This window comes from Mustela erminea, chromosome 1 (genome assembly GCF_009829155.1).
Source record: "Mustela erminea isolate mMusErm1 chromosome 1, mMusErm1.Pri, whole genome shotgun sequence".
In the NCBI taxonomy this organism is placed as follows: domain Eukaryota; kingdom Metazoa; phylum Chordata; class Mammalia; order Carnivora; family Mustelidae; genus Mustela; species Mustela erminea.
Genome location: NC_045614.1, coordinates 139,182,359 through 139,208,733, shown reverse-complemented (window position 1 = coordinate 139,208,733; position 26,375 = coordinate 139,182,359). Strand labels below are relative to the sequence as shown.

General features: G+C 42.3%; 1 protein-coding gene across 2 annotated transcripts in view; it reads left to right on the top strand.

Moving 5' to 3' along the window:
* The window catches only part of KCNAB1 (potassium voltage-gated channel subfamily A member regulatory beta subunit 1), a 389,892-nt gene that overhangs the window by 124,584 nt on the left and 238,933 nt on the right, over positions 1-26,375 (top strand). Inside the window, exon 1 of one of the 2 annotated variants that reach the window (XM_032344012.1) lies at positions 11,834-12,459. The exons of the other annotated variant lie outside the window; for it this stretch is intronic. Within the exon in view, the coding sequence (XP_032199903.1) occupies positions 12,239-12,459 (221 nt within the window). The 5' untranslated portion in view covers positions 11,834-12,238. Of the gene's footprint in view, positions 1-11,833; positions 12,460-26,375 lie in introns of those variants that run through there. 2 annotated transcript variants of the gene reach the window in all.

Below are 26,375 nucleotides of genomic sequence, written 5' to 3'. Positions count from 1 at the left end.
AGGAGAAAGCCATTTGAAGGTGGAGTCAGAGATTGGAGGGCTAAGGTCACAAAGTACACTGATGAGCCACCAGAAGCTGAAAGAAACAAGGACTAAATTGCCTCCTAGAGCCTTTGTAGGGAGCACAGCCCTTCTCATACCTTGATTTCAGAGTTCTGGCCTCCAGAATTGTGAGAATACATTTCTGTTGTCTTAAGTCACCACATTTGTGATAATCTTTGACAACAGCCCAAGGAAACTAAGACACTGATCTTTTCCCAAAACCAACTAACCACCTCCCCATGGAATTCAGTTAGCAAGCAGATTAAGCTCAAGCTTTGTGTCTCTTCAAATCTTGCCCTACGTTTGCTTTTGGCTAAAATTCTTTTCTTTCTTAGTCCCCTCCTCATTCCTATTCCTTTGTCAATATTTCCTAACATCTATACAAGTACCATATTGCACTATTCCTTCCTTCTCTATTTTATCGCCATAGAACTATGGAAAAAACAAGTAGGAGGGGGGGCAAAGGACTAATACTATATACTGGGGACCAATCACAATTATTAGAGAGATCTCCAAAATTTCAGCATAGTGATTTGATTTCTGTATAGGTAGATTTCCACTCAGTTCTGGCATTATCCCAGAGCTTGGTATAAATTCACTTACACGGCCAATGGGAATTAATAAAGCACCTGTCTACATGGCTGTCTGAGAGATTGAGACCTGCCCTTTTCCTCTAAGAGGCTCAGCTCACTTAATTTGATTAACTATGAACCTACATAGGTTCTCTTCCCTTCCCTAGAGGTCAACTCTAAGGAGGATCAATCAGGATTAGGTTGGTAGAATTTGTAGTTATTGCCAAAAATTACCCCCCCTTTTTAAAGATTTTATTTATTTATTTGACACAGGCTCCCTGCTGAGCAGAGAGCCTGATGAGGGGCTCGATCCCAGGACCCTGAGATCATGACCTGAGCCAAAGGCAGACACTTAACCCACTGAACCACCCAGGTGTCCGCAAAAATTCCCTTTATGTTTACTGATGTCCTTAGGGGATCAGACCACTCCTCACCTGTCTCCCTAACAGGAATCCATATCAGATCTATATAGCATTACAGTGATTTAATAAATTCCCTTCCATATCAATTAACATAGCTTAATGATCATGTCCTGGATACTTGTTAAAACATAAACTGAGGGGCGCCTGGGTGGCTCAGTGGGTTAAGCCTCTGCCTTCAGCTCAGGTCGTGATCTCAGGGTCCTGAGATCGAGCCCCGCATTGGGCTCTCTGCTTAGTGGGGAGCCTGCTTTCCCCCCTCTCTCTAGCTGCCTCTCTGCCTACTTGTGCTCTCTCTTTAAAAACAACAACAACAACAACAACAAAAAAAACACCCATAAACTGAGTCAGCTTAGTGCCATTTATCTCACAGTACTGGGTGCTGTGAAATAAAAAAGAAAAGGCTCTTGTCTTCTGCCCATGATAAGTATACGTATAGGTTCCTGATGGCTTCAAGCATCATTTCTTTTTCTCTGGATTTCACTTTTCTTTTTTGCTCCATAATAAAAAAGTAATATATACTACAGCAAAAAATAATATGCTATCAAAATTAGGGAAATAAAACATCACCCATACTTCTAGCATGTGTACGTAACTACTGATAATATTTGGGTATCTTAAATATGCCAAATTGGGTATATTCTTTGATTTCTCTGCAGAGGTAGATAATTTTTGCTTCTGTCAAAATAGGCTCATACTGTATATATTATTTTGTGAACTGTTTTTTTGAGTGCACGGTGCATTGTTGAACATTTTTCCATAGTCTGTTAGAACTGGCAGGAAGATGTACCATTCTTTTGACAGCAAGGTTTGTTTACCTTAACAGCCGGCTGATTCTAGCAGTCTCCTACTGGACCATGCTGTTGACTTGCAGAGGGATCTTCCAAAAACACTGCTTATACTCCTAACCCCAGAGCTGAGTCCTTGATAAGCGTTCTACCTTCAGCATCCCTGCAATGCCCTAAGCCAGGAGCCTTCACGAGACTTTCGTTCCAGGCTGTCCTCAGCAGACTCTGGATAATTTATACATATTTGATTTGCATCATTTCTCACATAAATCCTTTTTTCAAATAAGGTTCCATCCAGAGTGCTTTGCTTATTGTTCCCTAAGAGGCCCCTCAACCTCCCCATCTTTGCTAAGAAATATTTCCTCTGCCCACGTAGCGTCCCTCACCTACTTTCGTTCCTTGCCTGGATTCTTCTCTGTCCTTAATGCCCAAATCTTTTCCGACACTACCATAGTCTCTTTAAAGGCCCTGGCCTCCAGGATCTCTTCCTCTAGAGTGTGTATCCGCTAGATCACTCATTCTGATGTAGAGGATACGTGGCTAGCAGTTCATGAATTTCTGCACACTCCCCAACCAGGAAGGGAGCTCTACTGGGGGGCGGGGTGGAGTAAGGTGGGGAGATGAGTCCTTCACCTCTTTGCTTCATCAGGATATAGAAGTTACCAACTGGACAATGAAAGATGCCTATTGACATGGTGATCAATGCATAATGATGACAGAGAATTGACCTATGGGCAGATAATGTAAGAAAATGAAAAGACCATGGAACAAATCCAAAATGATGGCATGAGGTAATTTCACATAATTGAAACAATAGCAGCAACATTAATAACAACAACCATGAAACTATGCATGGAAAATAAAAATGTGCAAACCAAGCAGATATTGACAAAAGTGTTAAAAATTGGAAGTCTGAATTAATGTGACTTTTTCCTTCATGCTTTCATGTATCCGTCTTTATTTTTAGATGATGTGGTGATACGGTTATGGTAGAAAAAAATTTTTAATGTATTTTATTTGCAAGAGTAACACGTGTGCATCGTAAAAACTTCAGACAATATAGTACTTGAGAGAGTACAGAGAGAGAGCTTGATACTTATAACCCCCAGATGAGTTTTATTTTTAAATGTGATGAAAGCCTAAGGAGTCTCCTACAGTAACTTTCAGCAATCTGTCAAAAGGAAGCACTTAAATGAGAAGGAATCTCATAGGATCTAAGATCTGCTCTTTACAACACCTCCGTTTTGAAAATGAATGGAACAAAGAAGTGAGGGCACACATCTTTTATAAAGATACATTAGATATGAGGTAGAATGACAATAGCTTTCTTACCCTAAGAAGACCAACACATTTGAACTGAAACAAGGAAGTTTTAACCCATTAATGTATGTTTAGAAAGACCTTCAAGTTGCTTATTTTTCTCAGCCCCATTGGGTAAGGGTGACGTTATGTGGAAAGCCCTTCTGAAGTGTGATTTAGATTTAGTTTTGCAAGGGTGAAGATGAATGGTTCTGTAAGTCCAATTAATTTAGAAGTTTAATGAGGGCAGATTCTTTTCTCCCTTTCCTCTGGAATAAGATAGTGACTAGAGAAGCTTTTGACACAATGCCTGGTGCTGAAAATTTTCCCCTTCCTTCCTACAATATTTTCAATTTAAATGGCCGTGAAATAAGAGTTTGAAATATACTATCTTAGAAATCATTATAGTTCACCAATTCTCTGCAGCACATGGGTTTTCTTTGGTGAAATTGTGACATGATCTCCCATTGCACTGGCTAGGTAACTGCCATGATGTGGCCATCAGTGCCTATGAGTGTTCATCACAACTTTCAGAGTGGGGGTCAACAACTTGGGAGAAAAATCCCAGAGACAGTAGTTGAGTGTGTGTGTGTGTGTGCACGTGTGTGCATACATTGATTTAGGTATAATTAATATACAGTGTTATTAGTTTCATGATTCCACAGTTCTATTCCCTTCTTAGTGCTCTTCAAGATAAGTGTAGTCTAAATCCCCTTTATTTCACCCATCTCCCCTCTGACAACTACTAGCTCTCTGTATTTAAGAGTCTACTTTTCCCCCTCTTTTTTCATTTGTACATTTTTTTAAAATTCCACATTTAAGTGATATGAAGTAGTATTTGTCTTTCTCTGACTTATTTCACTTAGTATTATACTCTCTAGGTCCATCCATATTGTTGCAAATGGCAAGGTTTAATTCCTTTTAATGGCTGAATAATATTCCAGTTTTTATGTATACCACCTCTTTATCCATTCATCAGTCAGTGGACATTTGGGTTGGTTCCATATCTTCACTATTGTAAATAGTGCTGCAATAAACACTGGGGTGCACATATCTTTGGAAATTCTTGTTTTCATTTTTTTGGATAAATACCTAGTAGTGGAGTTACTGGATCATATGGTAATTCAATTTATAAGTTTTCTGAGGAATCTCTAGACATTTTCCACAGTAGCTACACCAATTTGTAACTGCACGAGTGTTTCGTTTTTCTCCACATCCTCACCAACACTTGTTATTTCTTGTGTTTTTTATATTAGCGGTTCTCACAGGTATAAAGTGATTTCATTGTGGCTTTAATTTGCATTTCCCTGATGATGAGTGATGTTGAGCATCTTTTCGTATGTCTCTTGGTCATCTTTATGTCTTTTCTGGAAAATGTCTATTAAAGTCCTCTGCCCATTTTTAATTGGATTATTTAGTGTGTGTGTGTGTGTGTGTGTGTGTGTGTGTGTGTGTGTGTGTGTGTGTTGAGTTGTATAAGTTCATTATATATTCTGGGTACTAACCCTTTATTGGATATGTTATTTGTAAATATCTTCTATCATTCAGTGGGTTGTCTTTTGTTCTGTTGGTGGTTTCCTTTGCTGTATAGAAGCTTTTTATTTTGGTATTGTCCCAACAGTTTAATTTTGCTCTTATTTCCCTTGCCTCAGGAGACCTATCCATAAAGATATAACCAAAGTCAATGTCCAAGAGATTGTCCATGCTTTCCCTTGGGAACCTTATGACTTCAGGTCTCAAGCTTAGGTTTTTAACCCATTTTGAGTATTTTTTGAATATGGTGAAAGAAAATGGCTTAGTTTCCTTCTTTTGCATGTAGCTATCTAGTTTTCCCAGCACCGCTTGTCAAAGAAACCTTTTTCCCATTGCATATTTTTGCCTTGTTTTTCACAGATTGGTTGACCGTATAAGCGTGGGTTTACTCCTGGACTTCATTCTATTCCATTGACCTCTATGTCTATTTTTTTGTGCCAGTACCACACTGTTTGGATTATTATAGCTTTGTAGTATATCTTAAAATCTGAAATTGTGATACTAACAAATTTTTTCTTTCTTAAGATTGTTTTGGCTATTCAGTTTCTGAGGAGTATGTGTCTGAAAAATTAGCATGTTACCAACACACAGAATGACTGTGTGGAAAGATGTGGATGTTGATGCCTGAGTAAAATATCCAGAAGCATCAAATTCTGAATGTGAATACATTTGGGGAATACCTTAACTGATTTCTCTTATATTTTTCCTTTCATGCATATACAAGAGTGAAATTTTGGGCACAGAAGTCTAACTAAGTCAAACGACTCTTTTAAAATAAAAAAGTTTAAGGGATAAAAAAAGCATTGTGTCCTAACAATTGACCATAGTTTTTATTTTAGTGGTATACAAAGTAATAATGCATCTTAAGCTTAACGATATCTTAGACTGACAAATATTTCTGACCAACCTATTCTATTATAAGGCAATGGCAGAAATCATACCAATGGTTACTAAGTGAAGAGGAATTAATGACATTTGTAAGGATAAATAAATAAACTGACCACATGTCCCCATTTCCCCCCAGTTTTATGTCCGGGTTCTAGGTGAGTTTCTGAGAATTTATGTACCATGAAGAGGCCTGAGCAAAATAATCTGAATTGTGAATTTCCTGTTTTTCTATACCTGCTTCCTGTAGTTATGACACCTTGTGTTGAACATATAGAGTGAAGGATAAATAAGGATATCTTGCTGATATATCTGATATGTCATAAGTTTCTAATTAAGGAAATATCTTATCAGTGGCTATGGGTATAGTTCAAGTGTTAATTGAGAAGCTTAACTGTCCTAATTATGTTTTCATTTTGGACATGTGGCCAGTGGTGTGAAAAAATTTGTCTTGAGTTTGTCCTCAGAGTTTCCTAGTAGAGGTTCTCTGGTGAAATTCCCTCCAGGGAAGCAGAAGCGTCTCTATCTGGAATTTTCTTCTATTCAGCAGAGCTCAAATATTTCCAATTTGGCCTCTCAATTTTACTTTCTCTGTTATTCCAAGACCTGTGCCCATGCAAATGTAGGCCCATTGTTACTTTGATGGCTGGTTCAATTTGTCAGAATATAATAAATTTTTCTTCAAACCCAGATGTTAAGAATTTCTGATAAATAGCAAACTCTCATCCTAACAATTTCTCTTTTAACCGCAAATAATAATAAGCACATAAAGTGGATTGCCATCTGTACACTTGCATGTTTAAAATTCTTCAGATAGTAGCAGATTCTTTTCTGTTTTGAATGAATCTGGTTTTGCCTGGCTGCATAATTGAATGTTTCCTGGCCCCCGCTGGCTCTGATTTCCAATGGCAAAGAAGCCATAAATCCCAAGTGGACTCAGCACAAAGCGTTGGTTTTGACTTGACTTGTAGGAAATTGAGTTAGTCAGACATGTGCCAGGTAATTTGGAAAAACATGTTTTCTTGAGCAAGAAGAATAAAGTATTATGAAATATTTTAAAAGGTTGATGGAAAGAATTCCTCAAAGCTACCTAGCACGGATGATTTAATTGTCTGAAATGTCGAGACTTTTAATGTTGAATTTACCCTCTCCCTCATAATAAAAATAAGGCTTTTTAAAAATGATATTCATAAAATGGCACTGTTGAATGCCCTTCTCCTACAAGGTTCTTGTAGTGAGGAGCGGTGTGCAAAGGGACTGAGAACAGGTCTTGGAGGCAGGCTCACCTCAAGTAAACCCCAATTCTGCAGCTTCCTGCCTGTGTCACCCTGGGCAAGTTATTTCACTTCTCTGTGTCTCATGTTTTGTCATCTCTGTAGGTGTCAAAACATACTACCTCCCCATGGGATTGTGTGCAGATTAAATGAGTTAATAATATAATATATATATATAATATAATATATATATTAATATATAATATATATATAATAATATATATATATAATAATATATAGAGAGTTCCTAGGATACAGGAAATGCAGTGTAAGTCTTAGCACTGTTAGTAATTGCTGGGGTCCCCTGGTAGAGCCTGTTGGAGAAACTGACTTCCTAACTGCCCTGCTTTTAATAAACTGAGATGGAGACTTAGCAGTTAAAAAGTGCCTACTCTGCAATTCCTACAACCACCCAGAGAGGCACCTTCTTGAGCCATTTTGGGGAGGCTGCCGAGGCACAGGGAGGGTGAGAGTCCTGCTCCGTGGTGCGCAGGAAGGAAGGGGCATGGCAGAGGCAGGGTTCATCCCCAGCTCCCACTAACCAGGCGCTCCACAGTCCTTCTGCATTGCCATGAAGATTCTACAATGAGCATGAAAAGATAGGGTGCGGGTTCAGTAGCCTGTGCTCTGTTTCTAACCAGCTCTGTCACTGCGACTCAATGATCATTTGACGTTAATGCCAAGGAATTCCAAATATCAGGTAATGAATCGAGACCAGTTGAGACCCAGGTGAAACTGCAGAGTAAGTGACAGTTCAGCACTCTGCGATCTCATAACCTCCACAGCTCTCTGTGAATGCACCCTGCTGAATCTACAGGCATCCCTCTTGTCGGTCAGCTGAGAACAGCAGCATGGAGATTTATAATGACACCCGAGGTCACAGGAAGGGGACAGAACTGGGTTTGGAACCCAGGCCTTTGCTGGCTACAGCAGGCCTCTGGCCACCACCTCCTGACCTGTCTGAGGTTGCTGGTTATACAAGGCCCAGGACAGAGCAAGCCCTTGCAAGGAAAAACTGGCAGAATGAGATCACTAAGAATGAGGGAGGGGTGCCCAAGTGGCTGAGTCATTTAGGTGTCCGCCTCTTGATTTTGGCTCAGGTCATGATCTCCGGGTCGCGGGGTCCAGCCCGGTGTTGGGCTCTGTGCTCAGCAGGGAGTCTGCTTGGGATTCTCTCTCTTCCTCTCCCCCTGTGTGTGCACACACACTCTCTCTCAAATAAATTAAAAACAAACAAAAATGAATAAGGGAAAGTACTAGAAACGCCTTGAAAACCACCACCCTTCTGTATCAACAGTTAGCACATAGAGGCTTCTACGACTGTCGAAAGGAACAAAGGAGTTCTATTTGGAGGTCTTCTTTGCTGCACATTTCTCACACCAGCTCAGGATGTAGAAGGGGCACAATAATGATACCACCGTGGTCTCATGAAGACTTCCAGGAGCACCTTCTTTAGAGTGTTCCAGAAGATACGTATTAAAATAAAGAACAGTATCTGTACCTGTGCTGGTGTGTGAGGACTGCTGCCATGATGAAATACTGTAGATCGAGGGGCTGAAACAATAGACATTTATACTCTCATGACTCTGGGGACTGGAAGTCGAAGATCGGGGAGGGGAGTCATAGAGTCCATTTTTCCTGCAGCCTCTCTCCTTGGCTTGCAGATGGCTGTCCTCCCCCTGTGTCTTCACAGGATCTTCCTTCCATGTGTACCAGCGTCCTCCTCTCCTCTTCTCCCCAGTCCTATTGATTAGGGCCTGCTTTAATGACCTCCTTTTACCTCAGTTACCTCTTTAACCCCCGTCTCCCTGCATTTCTGTAATACACGTAATCCAGTCACATTCTGAGGTACTTACTGAGACTAAGGACTTCAACATGTGAATCGGGGTGGGGGTGGGGGACAAAATTCCACCCATTACTACATCTCTGTCTACATTTATATCTCCATCTCCACTGATACGTCATCTGTGGGTCTTACTTGAATCTGAAATAATAATAACTCTTCCAAGTCTTACTGTATGACAATAACAGGATTCCTATCTAATTTCCCACCTTAATTAGCATGTAGCCTGTTAGCACAAATTTATTGGGCATGACCCAACCATGAGTCGATTCCTGGACACCTGAGGACTGTCGCTCCATTGATGCTGGGAAGGGTGAGCGCAGCTGAGTGAGTCCCCGAGCTTCCAGCAGGCTGTCAGAGCCTGTGCGGCATCGGATCAGAGAAGGCCCACGGCAGGCCGCACGAAAGGGGCTTGCTCGGTCAAGCCTGCCTCTGGTCCATTCTTCCGTTCTTTTAGAGCCGGGCTGAAGGCAGACCCTTGTCAGTACACGAGAGGTGCAGATGTGAATGTGGGACAATGACTTGCTCCTTTGAAAGAAGCAGCCTGGGTGAAAACTAGACCGTGCAAGATTTTCTTTTCTTGTCTTTTTTCTTCGTTTTAAGGAATCCAGTTTATCCAAGAATCTGGCATCTTCCCATACATCTCCCTTCCTGCCTCCCTCCTCCTTCTTTCCTTTGCTTCCTGTCTCCTTCTCTCAATTATTCATACAGTGAGGGCCTGCTCTGTGTAAGGCACTCTGCTTGGTCCTGTGGGGGATAGAACGGTGACTCAGAGGTGCTCTGCCTCGCATGTTTTGTTCTGTTAACTGCATCCCCAGTCTGGTTCGGGTTATGCTTTCAGAGAAGCCTGAAAGCCATCTCGGCTAACAGTGTGCTGATTTGCACGCCCCCCTCTGCTTCCCCACCCCTGTGAAATTGGCAGACTCAGGTCAGCCCCTAGCCGCCTTTCCCCTTAGCCAGTGCCCAGGGAAGCTCCGGACCCCCTGGGCCTGTGGTGATCACCACGCTCTGTCTTGCCTACCAGGCTGCTTTATTTCCCTTTCTCTGAGCTGTTCCTTTGGATTCCTCCCACTTCTTCCTCTTCTTATTTTGACTCTTTTCTTGATACACATTGATCATCTTCGATGAGCCAGCTTCGTGTGAAAACATGAAGGTTCTAATGATCTGCTTCCTCTCTGCCCACTGCTGTTTATTCCAGGGAACACAGACATCTTCAAGAACTCCCTCCTGGGAGCCCAGGGTAAGAAGAAGGCCTCATTTGTCCCTTTCCGCAACCCTCACCCCCCTCTGAAAGTTATTTCTCAACCACTGAACAGTAGGTAGTAGACTTATTTTCTAAAATCAAGAGTGGGAAGGTCATGAAGGGTCAAGGATGAGCTTCCACAATGTGGAATACAGGTTAGAAAATGTTGAGATTCATCTCTGGAGTAGAATCCAAAATAAGCTCATATTCTACTGAAAATTTTTCATTCCTATGACCTAATTTAGCTGGAAAGAAGTGGTCAGATCTGCTTTTTTTTTTTTTTTTTTAAACACAGAGCTACAGCCAGAAAGTGTGTTCTCCCCACACTTGCCAACCCCTGGGAAGACGACCTTTCCCCTCTCCTGTTCATCAGATACACGCCTCAGGTGAAGTCCTACTCCTTGATGAGGGCTGCCTGGGCATACTTTGAGCTCCTTGAGGTCCAGCCTTTGCCTAAGCCGACTTTGTAGCCCAGCAACAAACGGAGACCAGTATCTGTTAGGGACTCCATAGAAATGTGGGGAATGAATCCAAGAACCTTCTCTAGCCTTCTTCAATTCCTCTCCTGCTTAACACTAGCACATTTAGTGTCTGAACCACTCATTGGAGCACCGATGCACCTCTGACTTGTTAATTAGCCCCTTTAAGACTGAGTGCCTTGTCCTTCCCACACATTGCCAGTTCCTTGAGGAGAGGGACAGTGCATCATTTCCTCCTGTATTTCTATTGCCTAGTACGGAGATGGTGCTCACAGATATTGTTGATTGAAGCACTGTTCCTTTTTGCCTGGCAGCAATGTCTATTGGAAACCACAGTTAGAAAACTGATTTTGCAGAAGCCACGCTTTTATTGTAAGTACATCTACAAAAGGGGTCTGGCTTCTGTGTATTTCAAATGGAGAGACCAAGCGTTACCGGCCCATTGGTGCTTTGCTGTGTTCAATCACATTTCTTGAGCAGTTGCTGGGCACCTGACACTGAACCACACAGTGTTTCTGCCTCATGGGGGTTCAAAGTCAAGAGGGGTGTTTTGCTGCCCAGCCCTGACCAGGGATTAGTGTTTGTCAGCACCAGCTGGCCCCAGATGACGGGCGGGCACTGTACATGGTTCCAGACACCTGGCCTGGACCTTCTGGGTTGTGACGTGCCCCTGCGCTTACCTAGCGTAGCCCGCGCTCTGGCTCGTGCCCAATAGCTGTCTCTTCCCCTATCCTTGGTCCTCCTCTGAGACCCAGAATAGATTTTCCAGCAAGTTAGCTGTCTTGACTCGAAAAACTCTGCACCGTGTTTTCTCTGGAAACTTCAAACTTAGCGTCTCAAGGAATAACAGCAAAGGGGAAATGAACTCTGACAAGGCTAATAACAGGGATTTCAAGTAGCGTTTTAGGAAGCCAGTCGCAGAGTATTCACGTGTTAATTCACTGGCGTGTTCTGTGGCAGGAGCACCCCCACTCTGCCCTCCCCCAGTTCCAACTGTTGTGCTGCAGCGGGATTTGGTGTGAGTCTGGGCAGAGCCCCCTCCAGCCCCCCTTCTACGAGCTGCCCTCCCGATTCTGTTACAGGCAGAGTCTGGTGAAAGTGATCCTTGCCTACCAGTCGCACAAAGGCGAGGAGCTCTACCAGCCTGCTCCTCCGTGCAGCTGCAAACCGGTGCCAGTGCGGGCTGTGCGCGCAGGGCTTTTCACCTGAAAATGAGTGGGGAGGGGTCTTGACGAGTCCCGGACACCTCCGGGAGTGGGGCGGGGAGGGAGCTGACAGCCGGAGGGGCTGGAGACCGCTGGTCCCCAGGGATCAGCTTGCCATTAGCTGCTTCTTGGAGGCTCCGCGTACCAGTCAAGCATCCTATCCTGCCTGTGGTCCAGAGGGTTCTGGCGGCGCATCTTGCGGTATGCCTGCGTGGATTTGAGCCATCGCCCAGAGGCGAGCCCGCATTCAGACACGGTGCACCGGCTGGGGCAGGGCTGCGTGCAGTCAGTGTGAGCGCTCCGCTTTCGGCGTCTGCAGAAGCCTCCCGACTGCATGGATTTGGCTGGCTGATTCGCCGAGGTGACTGCCCGGGAAGACTGGCGAGCCTGATCCGCACTCCAGCTGCTGTGACAACTTCGGGGCTGGCTGTTTACTTCTTTGGGGGCCCGGGACTCTGTTGGGCACCGCAGTCGCTCCTGCCACTGGCCGGGCTCTGAAGTCGGCCGCGAGGACTCCTCTGACGGCATCCCCAGGAAAGGGGAGGGGGGAGCAAGGAGGGGTTAAAAGACAGCAGAAACCCCCCCAGCTGCTCAGCCTCCCGTGACTGCCTGTGTTCTGGGGTTCTGAGAGGGACCGCGCGCTGCCCGGGGAAGCAATGCAAGTCTCCATAGCCTGCACAGAGCACAATTTGAAGAGCCGGAATGGTGAGGACCGACTTCTGAGCAAGCAGAGCTCGACCGCCCCCAATGTGGTGAACGCAGCCCGGGCCAAATTCCGCACGGTTGCTATCATCGCGCGCAGCCTGGGGACCTTCACCCCTCAGCATCACATTTCTCTCAAAGAGTCCACCGCAAAGCAGACTGGCATGAAATATAGGTATGGATGTCAGATTCCCTCTCCCCGGGCTTTTTGTGTGCTATACAGGGGCAGTGGGGGGCAGTTCATGGGTTTTGAGAAGTGTGACTTAGCCACGGGCCGGTTGCCTAATTTAGAATTCTCCTGTGTCTTGAAAAAAGCTCCTTAGGAGAGGGGAAGCCCGAAGTGGCTGTGCTGTGAGTGTATAGTATTTTTTTTTTTTTAAGGCAGCCTATTTTGTACATTCTCAGGTGCTGGGAACACCTTAGGGTCTGTATGAATTCCTGTCTGCACAGAGGTACACAACTGCTGGAAGCTGTATTGAGATCAGGGTAGTTTTTCAACTGCCAGTGTGATGGTCCTATTTTATGGCATAGACTGTAGTTTCTGTGATTTTACTACTCAAATTAGTTTCCCATCTAGTACTGCATACTGATTTATCTTTCAAAAGACCAAGACAACAAATGCTATGCAAGCCCTTAAGGAAGTTTTGTTGCAGGAAGAAACGCCCATTAAGGTAAATTACATTGAACACTGATGTCTTTGAATCCAAATTACTACTTGAAATAAAATGGAGAACTTCTTGTGAACTAGGAAGAAAAAGTTAATTGTTTTAATGTGAGTTTCCTCATACATTTTGAGCTCCCTCTTCCTCTAGGTTGTTTTCCGTAGTTGGCAACCTTCCTGGTAATAGTTAATGTCCTCCTTAATAAAGAATGACTTAAATTTGATAAGTAGAAAATTTCATTATTCAGTTAGGTGACTTCTGCCATCTCATTCTATCTGCTTTGCGCTCAGCCTTCCTGGCTTTATTTCTTTAAACCTACTGCACTTTTGTCTCAAAGTCTTTACAGATGTAGAGGAGAGAAGCAAGTTGCGCATCTTCCAAAAGGCTTTGGTTATTCTAGTGTGCAGATAGGATTTTTGTCAATTATTTACATTGGAAATAATGTAATTATTGTTATTAATGTAATTTTTGTTAGGAACCCAGTTTTAGGATGGAAAGAACTCAATGTGATTAAAATAATGCACACCTGAGACCTCCCATGTGGGGCTTCTGAAAGAGGTATTTAAATCAATTTCTATAAAAGTTACTCTTGTGAAAGTTTCTTTGTGAAGTTACAGGAGGGCTTCTCATTGCAAAGGCACAGAACACTCTTGTTTTGATATATTTCTGAGCCATTAAGAAAGCAAGCCATGGGTGTGGATTGGGGGGGGGAGGGGGTACCTAAAGCTTTTTGCCCCAACTGCAGTAGGATGTTAGCAGCCTGACTTCAGGCAACTCTGCTTTCCCCAGTATTGCCATGGTGGTGAGTGGGGCCCTACAAGGACAGTTTGCTAACCGAGGCTGCAGTCTCCGGTGCACTGGCATTTTGGACGGCTGCTTGTGTGGCCCGTGCCCAGCCCTGCCCCACAGACACTGAGCTGCTCTGCACGCAGCTGGGGTGCTGTGAGGGGAACAAGCTGCCGCCTTCATCAGCAGGGTCCAGAGGAAGGCGCCACCTGGAGATAAGGCAGATTCCAGAGGTGACCTGAAGTGTGGCCGCCAGCATTTTAGCAGCACCTTGAGCTTTGAGCTTGGGCACCTTGAGAAGAAATAAAAAGTAACACCCTTCGTCTCTTGTGGCAGAGTTTCATAAGATGTTCATGCAGCATTGTGTTGGAAGAGTTTGGTTTTACGAAGGCAGGAGATTTCCATTAAGGTTTTTCTGGTAATATTCACAGCTGAGCTCAGGCTGGAGGATAATTGCCTGGCTTTACAAAAGCTCAGTGTGCGAGTAAGATTCACTTGGGCATCTTCCATTACTGGCAACTAAGGACAGCTCTTTTCTGACAAAAAAAGTTAGCCATCTGTGGTTTTTCAGTTTTCTTTGAGTCATTTGTTGTTTATGGTGACTGGACAAGTTTCTCCACTCCTCTCTTATCCAGAACCATTTTACCTGTGGTTTTGTTGTGTGTGAGTAGGACTTAACCCCTCTCTCCTTCAAATTCCACTCAGAGTGCCTTTAGATAAGAGATTATAAGATTACGTCAAATGTACCCTAAGACTTTCTTAGGGCTGGTGAGAAAGGGAGGGAGGGAGAGAAGGATTAGCTCTATAGTTCATAAAATATGATAGAAATATTTTTGTTAGCTGAATTGTCCTTTTCACTGACCTTAATGTCACTAAAATATCATGTGTGATTGATAACAAATAGCAAAAATTAAAAAGTGGCTAATCGTGTTTACAATACCTTTCTCATCTTTAAATAGTTTCTCTAAGCATAGCTTAATCTGGGATCCATGAAGTCTATAGAAGATTTAAAACAACAACGGGGTCTTTTCATACATCTTTTTCCCAAGGGGAGGGCTCCTAGCTTTCATCAGAATCTGAAAATGTCTACTATTCACTTTTCCTTTTTGACAAAAAACAGTGTTAGAGTGTAGAATTTTAGTCAATAAATATTTATTGAGCATCTATTCTGTACAAGGAACTCTACTAGAACTGGTTTCACAAAGGTACAGAAAGCAGACTAGATTTGGGGCTTATATTGAGGTTGGGGAAGCAGACCACAGATAAGAAAATAAAAAGTAATGCTCTATTAGGAGAGATTCTTTGGAAGGCTATATTTGGAGAGGGTTATGGTCATGCCTGGGCTACCTCAGCTTCTCTATTTTGAGGCTACCATCTCTGCTTCAGTTTCAGAATTATGGTTGCCTCTTGGAGCATGAGGAATGGTGTCCAGATTGGCCACCTATTTGCCAACCCAAGGACTTTTTTTTTAAGGCTCCAACCCTGCTGCGTAAGGTGCTACAACCCTGGCAAATGAGTAGAATGCTTTTCACTCATTTAATGCCTTATAATTTTTAAAGCTCCACTCCTATTCTAGCCTGCGATTACCATCCATCAATTAAGAGTTCATGAACTTGGGATTTTAGAAGGAATTAATGTACACTTATGTGAAGCATCTGAATTTTGCAAGAATAAAATACTCAAAGCCACTCTTACCTTCACATTGACATTGTGCAAAAATCTCACATAAAGTTAGCTATTGTTTCAAGGCTAAGGATGAAAAAAAAGTCCACTAGAGAGATCTGCTATTTAAATGCTACTTTCAGCCTGAGAGAACAAGATTCCACCTAACATTTATCCTGGGGACTATTCTGTATGTAAATAAGACTATTTCATTTCTTATAGTTTTTACATTTGTGCTTTGTTAATACATTAGAGTTTATTTTAGTTTTGTGTGTTTTTAATCTCAGAGTTCATCACACTGTGTTAGAGTTTGCTGTATACTCTGATAGATGTAGACACATACACACTTTTCATCCTGTGAAAGCTAAATCATTGAGAATAGAAATTAAATCAGATTTGTTTTGTTGTTGTTGCTTATTTGGTTGGTTGGGTGTCTTTTTTTTTTTTTTAAAGATTTTATTTATTTATTTGACAGCCACAAGCCCGGGGAGCAACAGGCAGAGGGTGAGGGAGAAGCAGATTCCCTGCTGAGCAGGGAGACTGACCCAGGGCTCAATCCCAGCACCGTGGGATCATGACCTGAGCTGAAGGAAGATGCTTAACTGACTGAGCCACCCCGTCACCTCTGGTGTCTTTTTTAAAATAACATTTTAAAAGGATCCTACTGGCATTCACATGGTCTCAGAGCTTTTGTCATTCAGAATTGAGCACATTTGTACTGATAAGCTACCCACCCCCATTCTAAAATTGTTACTTTAGTCCTAGAACAATTTGAATATTGATGGACCCAATTTCATCTAGAAAAATCTTACCTGTAACCTATATACCCATGTCAGTAAAACATTGTGCTATAATGTCACATATAACAGGCTTTGAAATTTTTACAAGAATCAATTTTGTTGAGCAATAATCTTTAAATCCCACTTTAGAAATTTATTTTTTCCAGTTTTTTTAGGTTAATCATATTAAGCCATTTTTTTGTCACTTAAAATTTTTTTTTGAAATATTTACAGATTCACAGGAATTTGAAAAATGTAGAAAATTTCTGTGCACCCTTAATCCACTTTTCTCTAGGGGTAACATCTTCTGTAACTCTAGCACAATATCAAAACTAGTAAATTGACATTGGTACTATCCACAGAATTTATTCAGATTTTACCAGTTACACATGTATTCATATATGTGTATGGTTATATGTCTACGTGTTTTTTTTATCACATGTGGAAGTTTGTGTAACCAGTACAGTGAAGAGTCCAAACTATTGTATCACCATGAGGCTCCCTCAGCTACCCCTTTATAACCACATCCATATCCCCCTCTAATCCCTAGTCTTAGGCAACCACCACTCTCTGATCTAGCTCCATAATTTTCTTGTTTCAAGAGCATTTATATAAATGGAATCCTATAGTTTATAATCTTTTGGGATTTTTTTTTTTCACTCCGTGTACTTCTCTTCGGACCTGTCCAAATTGTTGCATGTCTCAATGGTTCATTCCTTTTTTTTTTTTTTTTTTTTTTTTTTTTGCTGCGTAGTAGTCCATGGTATGGATATTTTGGTTTTCCTTTGGTGGATGATTTGTTTAAAAAAATCAGGTCATTGTCATTCTTATTTTTAGCATGCATTAGATAACTTCAGTTTACAGCATTATCCTCAAATTCCTTCCATGCCTTTCAGTAGCCCAGGGAATACAATCCAAACTACCTAACATGGCGCCTGAGCTTATTCATGGTGTGGCTTCCATCAGTTTTTCCCAGTTGCCACTCTGTTCTCATCTTTCCTCTGATGACCACATGCTTCATCAGAAGGAGGACTCCTCATAGTACCCTGAACCTTCTTGTTTTCTTATGCTTCTGTATCCTTTTCTATTCTCATCCTTCTACTCTAGAATTCTCCTACCTCACTTGGTCAGGCAAACTCCTATGCATCCTCTACGACCCTAGCATCACCTTCTCAGTGAAACCTTTCCCGTCTCCACTCCATGTAGCATTACGTAAGTGCTCTTTACTGTCTCTGCTGCAACAAATTATTTCTTTTATGGAAGGTATTGATTGCATAGTGTTGCTATTATCTATTGCATCAGTATCTATTTAATCTTCCCCATTAGTCTCTGAGCGGCTTGAGTTTTGGAGTTTATTCATCACTATAACCCCAGAGTCTAACCTGGCCCTTGGTATGTGATAACAAGTCAAGAAATGCTTAGAAAATGAACGGTGACACCTGTGGGACACTATGTTAAATGCTGGTCATATGAAGTGGGAGGGTTGTCTCTTGAGTATTTACAGTTTGGTGTGACTAGAGATCTACCCAAGAAGGCTTGCATATGTTAGTGATACAAAGAATAATTGTTGCTGTAGTTTGAGGAGACCTCATTCAGCAGGGGCACTAGGAATCAGGGAACGGTCCCATGAGAAAAGCCAGCGAAGCTTGGTATTGAGGAAGGAGAAGCATCAAGATGAGCAGAGAGGAGGAGGAGAAGTGCAGGTCGCCGTAGGGGCGGGCAGCATGTCCCAAAGACTGTGCATGTACTGGTGAGAAGTAATGGGCAGAGGGTTCGTGCAGGGAAGCGGGGGAGAGAGCATCTTGTAGAGGTGAAGAGAGTCAGGTTGTGGCACTTGGGAGGCTAGGGCAACTCATTTAGACATCAGGTGAACTTTAGCATTGGAGGTTGTTGATTTTCGAACAGCTTGTCTAGTTAAAGCTCTGTTAAGAAAGCATTAACCTGGCATTTCCAAAGGGGGGAAAATGGAGGGGTTATAAATGTGAGGTAAAGAATTTACTTAATTCTATAGCGTTCTCTGTTTTCCTGCAGAGGATCAAGACTATAGTGAAGACTTAGACCAGACGTCTTTCCGATGCCATTCCTTTCACAGCCCCTTCATTAAAGCACACGTGTCCTCTACCGTTCTTTACCTCCCACGAATGGTGGGCAGATTTTGAATCAAAGCAATTGAAGGGAAAGATCAATCTTGTCAGCCCATTACGTAAAAGGCAGTGAGCGTGTGTGTGCGCGTGCGTGCGCGCGCACGCGCACACATATAGGGAAAAGTGGGAGGAAATAGGTGGGCTGAAGAGGGTGGAAGAGAAGAGCCAGCTCTGTGGCTGTGTTTCAAATAGAAATAATTTGATTTCAGTCCAGAAAAGAGAGCAGCTTGTTATTTAGAAAGCCAGTATATATTTATACATATATATGAAGAATGATTTTATATATATATGAAGAATACCATTGTCATTTCCACGGATACACATGGATGTGGGCTTTCCTCTCTTCCCCAAAGCAAAATGGTGAGAATGGGGAGGTGGAGAAACCTTCCTGAAAATTAGTTGCTGATTCAGTCTCATAGAGTTTATTCCACCTCTGCAAGGCAGCAGTCAGAAGTCTGGCATCCATGGGATGGTGAGAAAATGGTAGGAGGGGAGGCAGCCTCCCGGAAGTTGTTAGGCAAATGCTGTTCCAGTTCCATAGCTCTGTGTGTGTGTATGTGTGTGTGTTTTGCGTGTTCATGCATATGCAGCCCATGCAAGGGAAGCAATCTTTCCAAAGTGTTTCCAGAAACAATTTTACCTTCCATCTGTAATCTTCAGTTGGGTTGTTGCAGATGAAGTGTCTAACCTCAGTCCACTCACTGCCCCTCTTTGGAAGTACATTCATTTTCTAGAAATCCTTTCTCTAAAAAAAAGTTCTGCAAATACTTGAACTTGTAGTAATTGGAGAAATGTCTGAGAAGGGGAAAAACTCCCATTACATGTAAAAGAGAGATCAGATTCATAAATTTGACTTTAAGTTTTCAAATTCATTTCTTCAAACTTATAATTTGTCAGTATATTCACAAACAGAATGGGATTTAGGTTCAGTGAATCAAATCAAAATATAGAACTCTTGTTTTTTTTTTTGTTTGTTTGTTTTTTTAAATTCAAAACTTCCCTTAGGAGAGAAAACCCCTGCATGAGAAGAATTGAAATCATAAGCATTGCCTCCTGCTTTTCTTTACAGGAATATCAAAGCCATTCTGATAGTCCTCAGCCATGATTAAAAAAAAAAAAAAAAAAAAGGATTCTGTGCTGGAAATTGGTCATTTCATGTTTAAAAAATATTTTGGTCACCAGTTTTCCACTCTTTTCAGAACTGAAAAGTAAAGAGTGATAGAGATTAAAGAACTTAAGGCAAAAGTCTTACAAATTTCCATTTCAGTATTGAGAATTTTTAATCCCATGTGATCACTGGAAATAAGGGAGTTAGCAGTGCAAGAACTTGAGATGCTATCTAGTTCAGTCCTATTATTTATAACTGCAAGAACTTGAGATGCCATATATTTAGTCCTATTATTTTATTTTATTAAAGATTTTTATTATTTGCCAGAGAGAAAGCACAAGCAGACAGAGCAGCAGGCAGAGAGAGAGGGAGAAGCCAACTCCCCGCTGAGCAGGGAGCCCGATACTGGCTTTGATCCCAGGACCCTGGGATCATGACCCGAGCCCAAGGCAGCCGCTTAACCGACTGAGCCACCCAGGTGCCCCCAGTCCTGTTCTTTTATACAGAATGGCCAGCTCCTTGGTCAGAGTTACTCAAGGAGCTGATGGGAGGGCCAAGGCCAAATGCAGGTCTTCTGACTTCAGGAGCAAGATTCCTTACACTCCTTCAGCTTCTACCCAGCAGCTGCCGGATATGCCCCATTTTTCAACTTGGAAAGAAGCACAGTACATAAAATGCTTCCAGAAAGGACAATTCTCTCCTATACATATGCATACTTTGCAGTTGAAACTTTCCTCTAGAAGAAGCAAAGCCCTGCCAGACCAGCTCTCTTCATCTTACAGAGTTGTGAGGACCCCAGAGGGGCCCTGTGGTATGTGTTCTGAAGCTGGACAAAAATTCAGTTGCAGGTGGTAGTGTGCTTAGTGTCAGAGTTTTTAAAGAACTGACATCTCTGAAAACGATCTACAAAGCATGGGCATAGATGATAGGACTGTGTTCCATGTCAACCCCGGATGTGAAATGCTCATTTGGACATTCAGTGCTGAATACACTTGACTCCCCGCCATGCTTTTTGAGATTGCTTTGGAAGCCTGCTCCTGAGAGTCAGTATCAAAATACATTTAAAAATCCTCATTGCAGGATGATTTTCAGTTACTCAGATTGGAAACCAAAACAGAAGCCCAGCAGCAATTCTTTTTCTTGGAATCTGCAACCAGGGAGGACTCTGAGAGCACGCGCACAGGCCATCTGGTCCAGCCCTCATGAGAAATCTGTCCTGTTTTTCCAATTTGTGCTGTGCAGCAGCTACTTGTAAGGGCCCCTAAAGAAATATTGTGTAATCTCCTTTCACGGCAGTCATGAAAAAAATTTGGCTCTTCTTTCTAAGAATTAGAATCATTCATTGAGGTCTGAAATCTTCCAAGGAAGCAATAGAGTGAGGGTTTTGAGAACTCTTGTCTGTTGTCTGGACCCTAACCATCCAGTCCGGCTGGGAAATGAAGACTGAATGAGGAGCAGGGTAGCAAGGTGGAGTGGTGAGGCAAGCAGAGGCGCCCAGGGGCCTGCTGGATGATCTCAGGCTCCTACTGACACCAGGAGAGGGCAGGGATTCCCCCCATTCTGGGCCAGCACCTGCTTGCCTGGCTTGACTGTTCTACTGCTCGATCATCCAAGAGTCAAAAAAAAACATTTGACCTGACAAAACTCCTTCTTGCATTCGATCCGGCTCCATTCCTGATACACTGGAAGCTTCTTGGCCTGTCCTCTATTGAACAGAAAATGAGCTAGCTATAATTTCCTGTTTCATAACTCCTCCCTGTTCTTAAAAGCCATTCCTGGGGTGCCTGGGTGGCTCAGTCAGCTAAGCGTCTGCCTTCAGCTCAGGTCATGATCCCGGGGCCCTGGGATCCAGTCCTGCTGAGCAGGGAGCCTTCTTCTCCCTCTTCCTTTGCCCTTCCCCACTGCTTTTGCTCATGCTCCCACTTTCTCAAATAAATAAATAAAATCGCAAAAATATATATATATATATAGAAAAAGAAAAGAGAAACCACTATTAACACTCAGCTGTCTAATTTTCAGGATGGGTCTAGTTTTTTTCCTCCAAGATTTCATTTCCTGAATCTTTACCGTGATTATGACTTATTGCTATAGCCTCTGTACAATGACTACCTCTCCTTGAAGTCATCCAGAGCTGGAGGCAATTCCAAGTAGAGGCTTAGACTTTTCAGGGCAGAATAGCAAGGTCACCTAATAAGAAAAACCTGCTCTGTCCCCTTCTTTGCATTTGATGGCCATGCTTACTGTTTTTAGGCAGAAAAAAAAAAATCATTTTTAGCATTTTGAACTCATCTTTGAAAAAACTGCTGTGAAACAGATTTTTAAAATTCTAACCCATTAGAATCATGGAGGATGCCGGGGCTGATAGGTAGCAACTCTTACAAGAACATCAGCTCCAAAGGTAACAATGCTAACTTAAGTATGAAAAGGGCCAATTTGCTATACAGGTTTCAGTGGTAGTTGGGTATCCAAATAGGAAAACAGCTTATAAGTAGGACTAATGTGCCTTTTGATATATACTCTTATGGAGAAGGTTTTGGGGTTTTGTTTTGTTTTGTTTTGTTTTTTAATCTTGCAGGTTTAAAGATCAAGGCAAGTGTACATGACTATTATTATTAAGCAGAAAATTTTTTTTACTGGTAATTAACGTCTTTCCAAGAGAGTGTCCCTGAAGGGATTCAGCCACAGGAAATTCCAAGCACAGTGTTCTCCATGATGATTTCGTATCTACTAGAAGGCCCATCTGGTTGAACAGAGCTCTTATATAAGAAAAGCAAGCTTTTTCCTGAAGAACATATGCTAATAAAACACACTCTTTTTCATTTCTTTGAAATTAATTCCACTTTAAACTTGGTTTTTATGTTACTGGGTTTTTGTTGCTAGAATCTTTGGCCTGAGACCACAGCAACAAGCTGGTTTATAAAAATCAAGTGTGTAAATAACATGGCTTTACCGAATGCCACTCTTCTCTCAACTCAGAAACCAGCAAAGAATTCCTCTGAGGCATTTTGATGGAAATAGGCCTTTTGACTCACCATTACTCCATTTCCGAACTCCACATGCCCAAGCACCATTATGGAGTCTTTGCATTTACCGAAAAGACTGGAAATGCTCAGAAAAAGTCTGTCTGATTTCGGAGGGTTTTCTTCTTGCTGCAGAACATATTTGTCAGTTTTAAAAGAAGATCTAGGAACTACTTAAAAATAGTGGGAGTGGGGAAATTTGTGGTCTAATGTACAACTTCTCTCTCAACAATGGCTTCTTTTTCATTTGCAGAGCAGTTTCAGATTTCAGTTTCCCTCAAATATGGTTTCTTCAAAAGCCATCTTCTGAAATCAGGAAGCTCGGATCTTAGTTTCCAAAAGCACAGGCTTACTCCTTTCCCAGAGAAGAAAGTGTATGCTTGCCTGAGGCTTCAGATTCCAGCAGCTTTTCCCCACAGGCTTAACAAGACCTCTGTGGTCCTGTTTCCAAAAGAGCGGTAACCTTGAAGGGAAACAATATGTATACTTAGGAAGCAAAGCTGGACACTTCCTCATACATTCATTTCCTATTGCCACTGCAACAAATGACCACAGAGTTGGTATTTGCCCACACAGATTTATTCCCTCACAGTTCTGGGAATCAGAAGTCCAAGACCAAGATCAAGGTGTCAGGAGGGCCATGTTCCTTCTGGAGGCTTCAAGGTAGAAATTCATTCCTTTGCCTTCTCTGGCTTTTCGAAAAACCTTGTATTTCGTACTTTGCAGCTCCTTCCTTCGTGTTCAAAGCACATCTTTCCACTTCCGATTCTGTTCCCACATCTCCCTTTTTCTCACTTTGATCCTCTTGCCTTCTTCCTGTAAGGACGACTTTGATAATGCTGGGTCCACCCAGCAAATCCAGGATAATCTCTCCATCTCAAAATCTTGAACTTAATCACCTCTGTGAGGTCCCTTTTATGACCTAGAGTAGCCTATTTGTGGGTTTCAGAAATTAGGGCCTTGAACCCCTTTCAGGGGCTGTTGCATGGCCTGCCGTACCTGTGATGCTCCTAAGTTATGTCAGAGAGGGGAGAGTTAGAGGAGCCCAAAGCATCAGGCATTACATCCTCTCCACTTTCTCTAGCATCTAAGACTGAAGCAAGACAGTGACAGGAATAATGAGGTCATTGAAAATGCAGGGCACTGGGGATTTTCTCTGTATAAGGCTACAGCTTGGGTTTTTAATCAGAATAAAAATTCCTATTCGCAGAGTAGAGATCCAGTGTGAAAAAAAGTTTAAACCCTCTTATCTCAGCGTAGGCATTTACTATCTTGGCCATTATTGCTCAAGTCTGCCCTGCCTGTTGGGCCCCTCAAGGTAGCATCTACTGGAAATAAACCTTTTTGCCTTTACTTTTTCTTTTTTTTTTTTTTTCCTTCTGAGATCTAAGTATAAGTTAGAAGATTTGGTGGCAGACACTGATAGAAAAATCAAAGCATGGCCATAAAGATGAAGCTGTAATTAAAATCACTGTGGCTCAAAAAAATATATATATATATTATCTGCATCCAGATTTCTTAACTAAGCCATGAGCTGTGAATCTTAATCCATCCTAGTACCTGGGGTGGCGGGAGCTATAGCCTTGAGCCTTTCTTCCTGATGGGCCAGTGTACCTCTGACGCTTCGTGTGTGGCCCTTTAACAGTATTTGAGCTTTAACTTAACTCTTTCATAAAACTCAGGCTGATTCTGCCTCTTGAATGTTGTTGCAGCCGTGTTGTGGGGGAGGATAGGAGAGCTTTCTTGCAGGGATGTGAAATTCTTCTTCTGAACCCTTCTATGAAATATTATTCTCTCGAAGCCATTAGGTTGGCCAGTCATTTTAATTGAGTCTTTCATGGTCAGACAGTGTGTTTCCCGGAGGCTGCAAGGGAAGCCATGCTCAAGTAAGTGGGAAGTGAGGAAGTGACCCCTTGGGGACCTTGCTGGTCGGGGACTGCGCCACAGCCCTGAGCTCTAGAGCTGGCTGCAAGGCACGCATTAGAATGCTGTGCTGGAGGAGGAATGGGAAGGTACTGCTGTAGAATCCCTCCTGGGTTTGGACAACTCCACATGCACGTTCAACCCCATGCTATCACCCTTCTGTAGATGTGAGCGTGTACTTAGAGCCCCCAGTGAACACCCAGCCCCACTAGTAGTACACGAGAGCAGGAGGGGGAAGAGGCTGACCTATCTTGGCTGTCCCCCAGATTATCACCAACCCTGTCCTTATTCTAACCTGAAGAAAAACTTTTCCTAATACAAATAGAATAATGACAACATTGGTGAATGTTGACTGAAGAAATGAAAACTAAAACAAGTTGAAGTCTGTATATTTATTCCACTAATGAATTCTGCCTGGTTCCAGGTCATCGATGGCCCCTAAGGAAGCAAATATGAGTTTAACAAGTGTATTGCTTCAGCTTCATTTCTTCTTGGTGGGGAGGGAAGGCTGTCGCCTGATAAGACCATGGATCAAAGTATTTGACCTTTAATGATGATTAGTTTTAGCTATAGAAATATTCATAAAAAGTTTATAGCTTTTCTTGTTGTTTATTTCTGCTAAGGATATTAGCAGAACGTAATCACTTGATAGTTTGAGATGGAAATGTTTTGGGGACAGGGTTTGACAGAGACAAATACTGATCATCATCAGAATGCCTGAATAACACTCTATGTCACTAAAATCTTTGTTGATTGTCTCATGTAAACATTTTAACCAAGGGGTTAGGTTAACATTATTTATTGTCTTCGAGGAAAAGTTTGAAGCGGGTGAGAGGTGGTGTTATGCCCTTTTTCAATTACAGCAACTGAGGCACAAAAACAAAACCTAATGATGTATTGTGTCGTCTGAAATATCAGACTTTTGGTTTCAATGTTAAGTTCAGACAGCTTCTGGCCAATTTTTCCTTTTACTGACCCGCATATATTTATGCCAATGTTGATTCAGAACAAAAAGAAACCTAACATTGGCAAGTGACATTTGTGGACAAGGCCCTGTTTTCCCTTGTTGGCAAGAGGCCATGGAAGGGTCCAGGTTCTGGGTAGCCTCCATTGTTACTCTGCCCAGAAAACCAGGGCAGAGACAGAGCTAGAGTAGTACAGTGGTACTAAGAGTGTCTACTCAAGGTCAGGGATGATCCCAGAATCCATAGGTTGATGGGAAGTTCAGAGATTATATGGAGTTTTTTTATTTTGGCATATCATGCTATTAGAAATCTGTCTTGAGTGGTAATGAGTACATCTTCAGGTATTAGTAGGTAAAGTTATATGTGGCTCAAGAAGGAAACAAATATTTTCTAGTTGATTTCTTTGATAGATATTTGTCATACATATTTAGCCCAGCAAGGGGTGTGAGTGTGTGTGTGAGTTTAAAGCACAAACACAAAACATGGATAGTAGAAGTGAATGGCTTCATGGTATTGTAGTGAAGGCTTCTATAACACTTGTTTATGCAGCCTTGTCTTCACTAGCAAATTACTTAAATTCTCTGTGCCCCAGTATCTGTAAGATGGACCTGGTAATCCTTTATGGGGTTCTTTGAAGGACTATGATGGATACCCATTATTATCCATCATAAATTGTCAATATCACTAACACAATAGATGAAGCCCTAAAGCACATGATGATATCATTGCAATAGGTCTTTTTTTTTTTTTAAGATTTTATTTATTTATTTAACAGAGAGAGATCACAAGTAGGCAGAGGCAGGCAGAGAGAGAGGAAGGGAAGCAGGCTCCCTACTGAGCAGAGAGCCCAATGCGGGACTCGATCCCAGGACCCTGAGATCATGACCTGAGCCGAAGGCAGTGGCTTAACACACTGAAACACCCAGGCGCCCTGCAATAGGTCTTTTTTAAAAGTTCATTTGTTTTTGCTTTAGAACGTTCATATTTTAACCCTCCCCAGTGCTAGCACAATGTCTGGCTTGTTGTAGGTGAGCAATGAGAA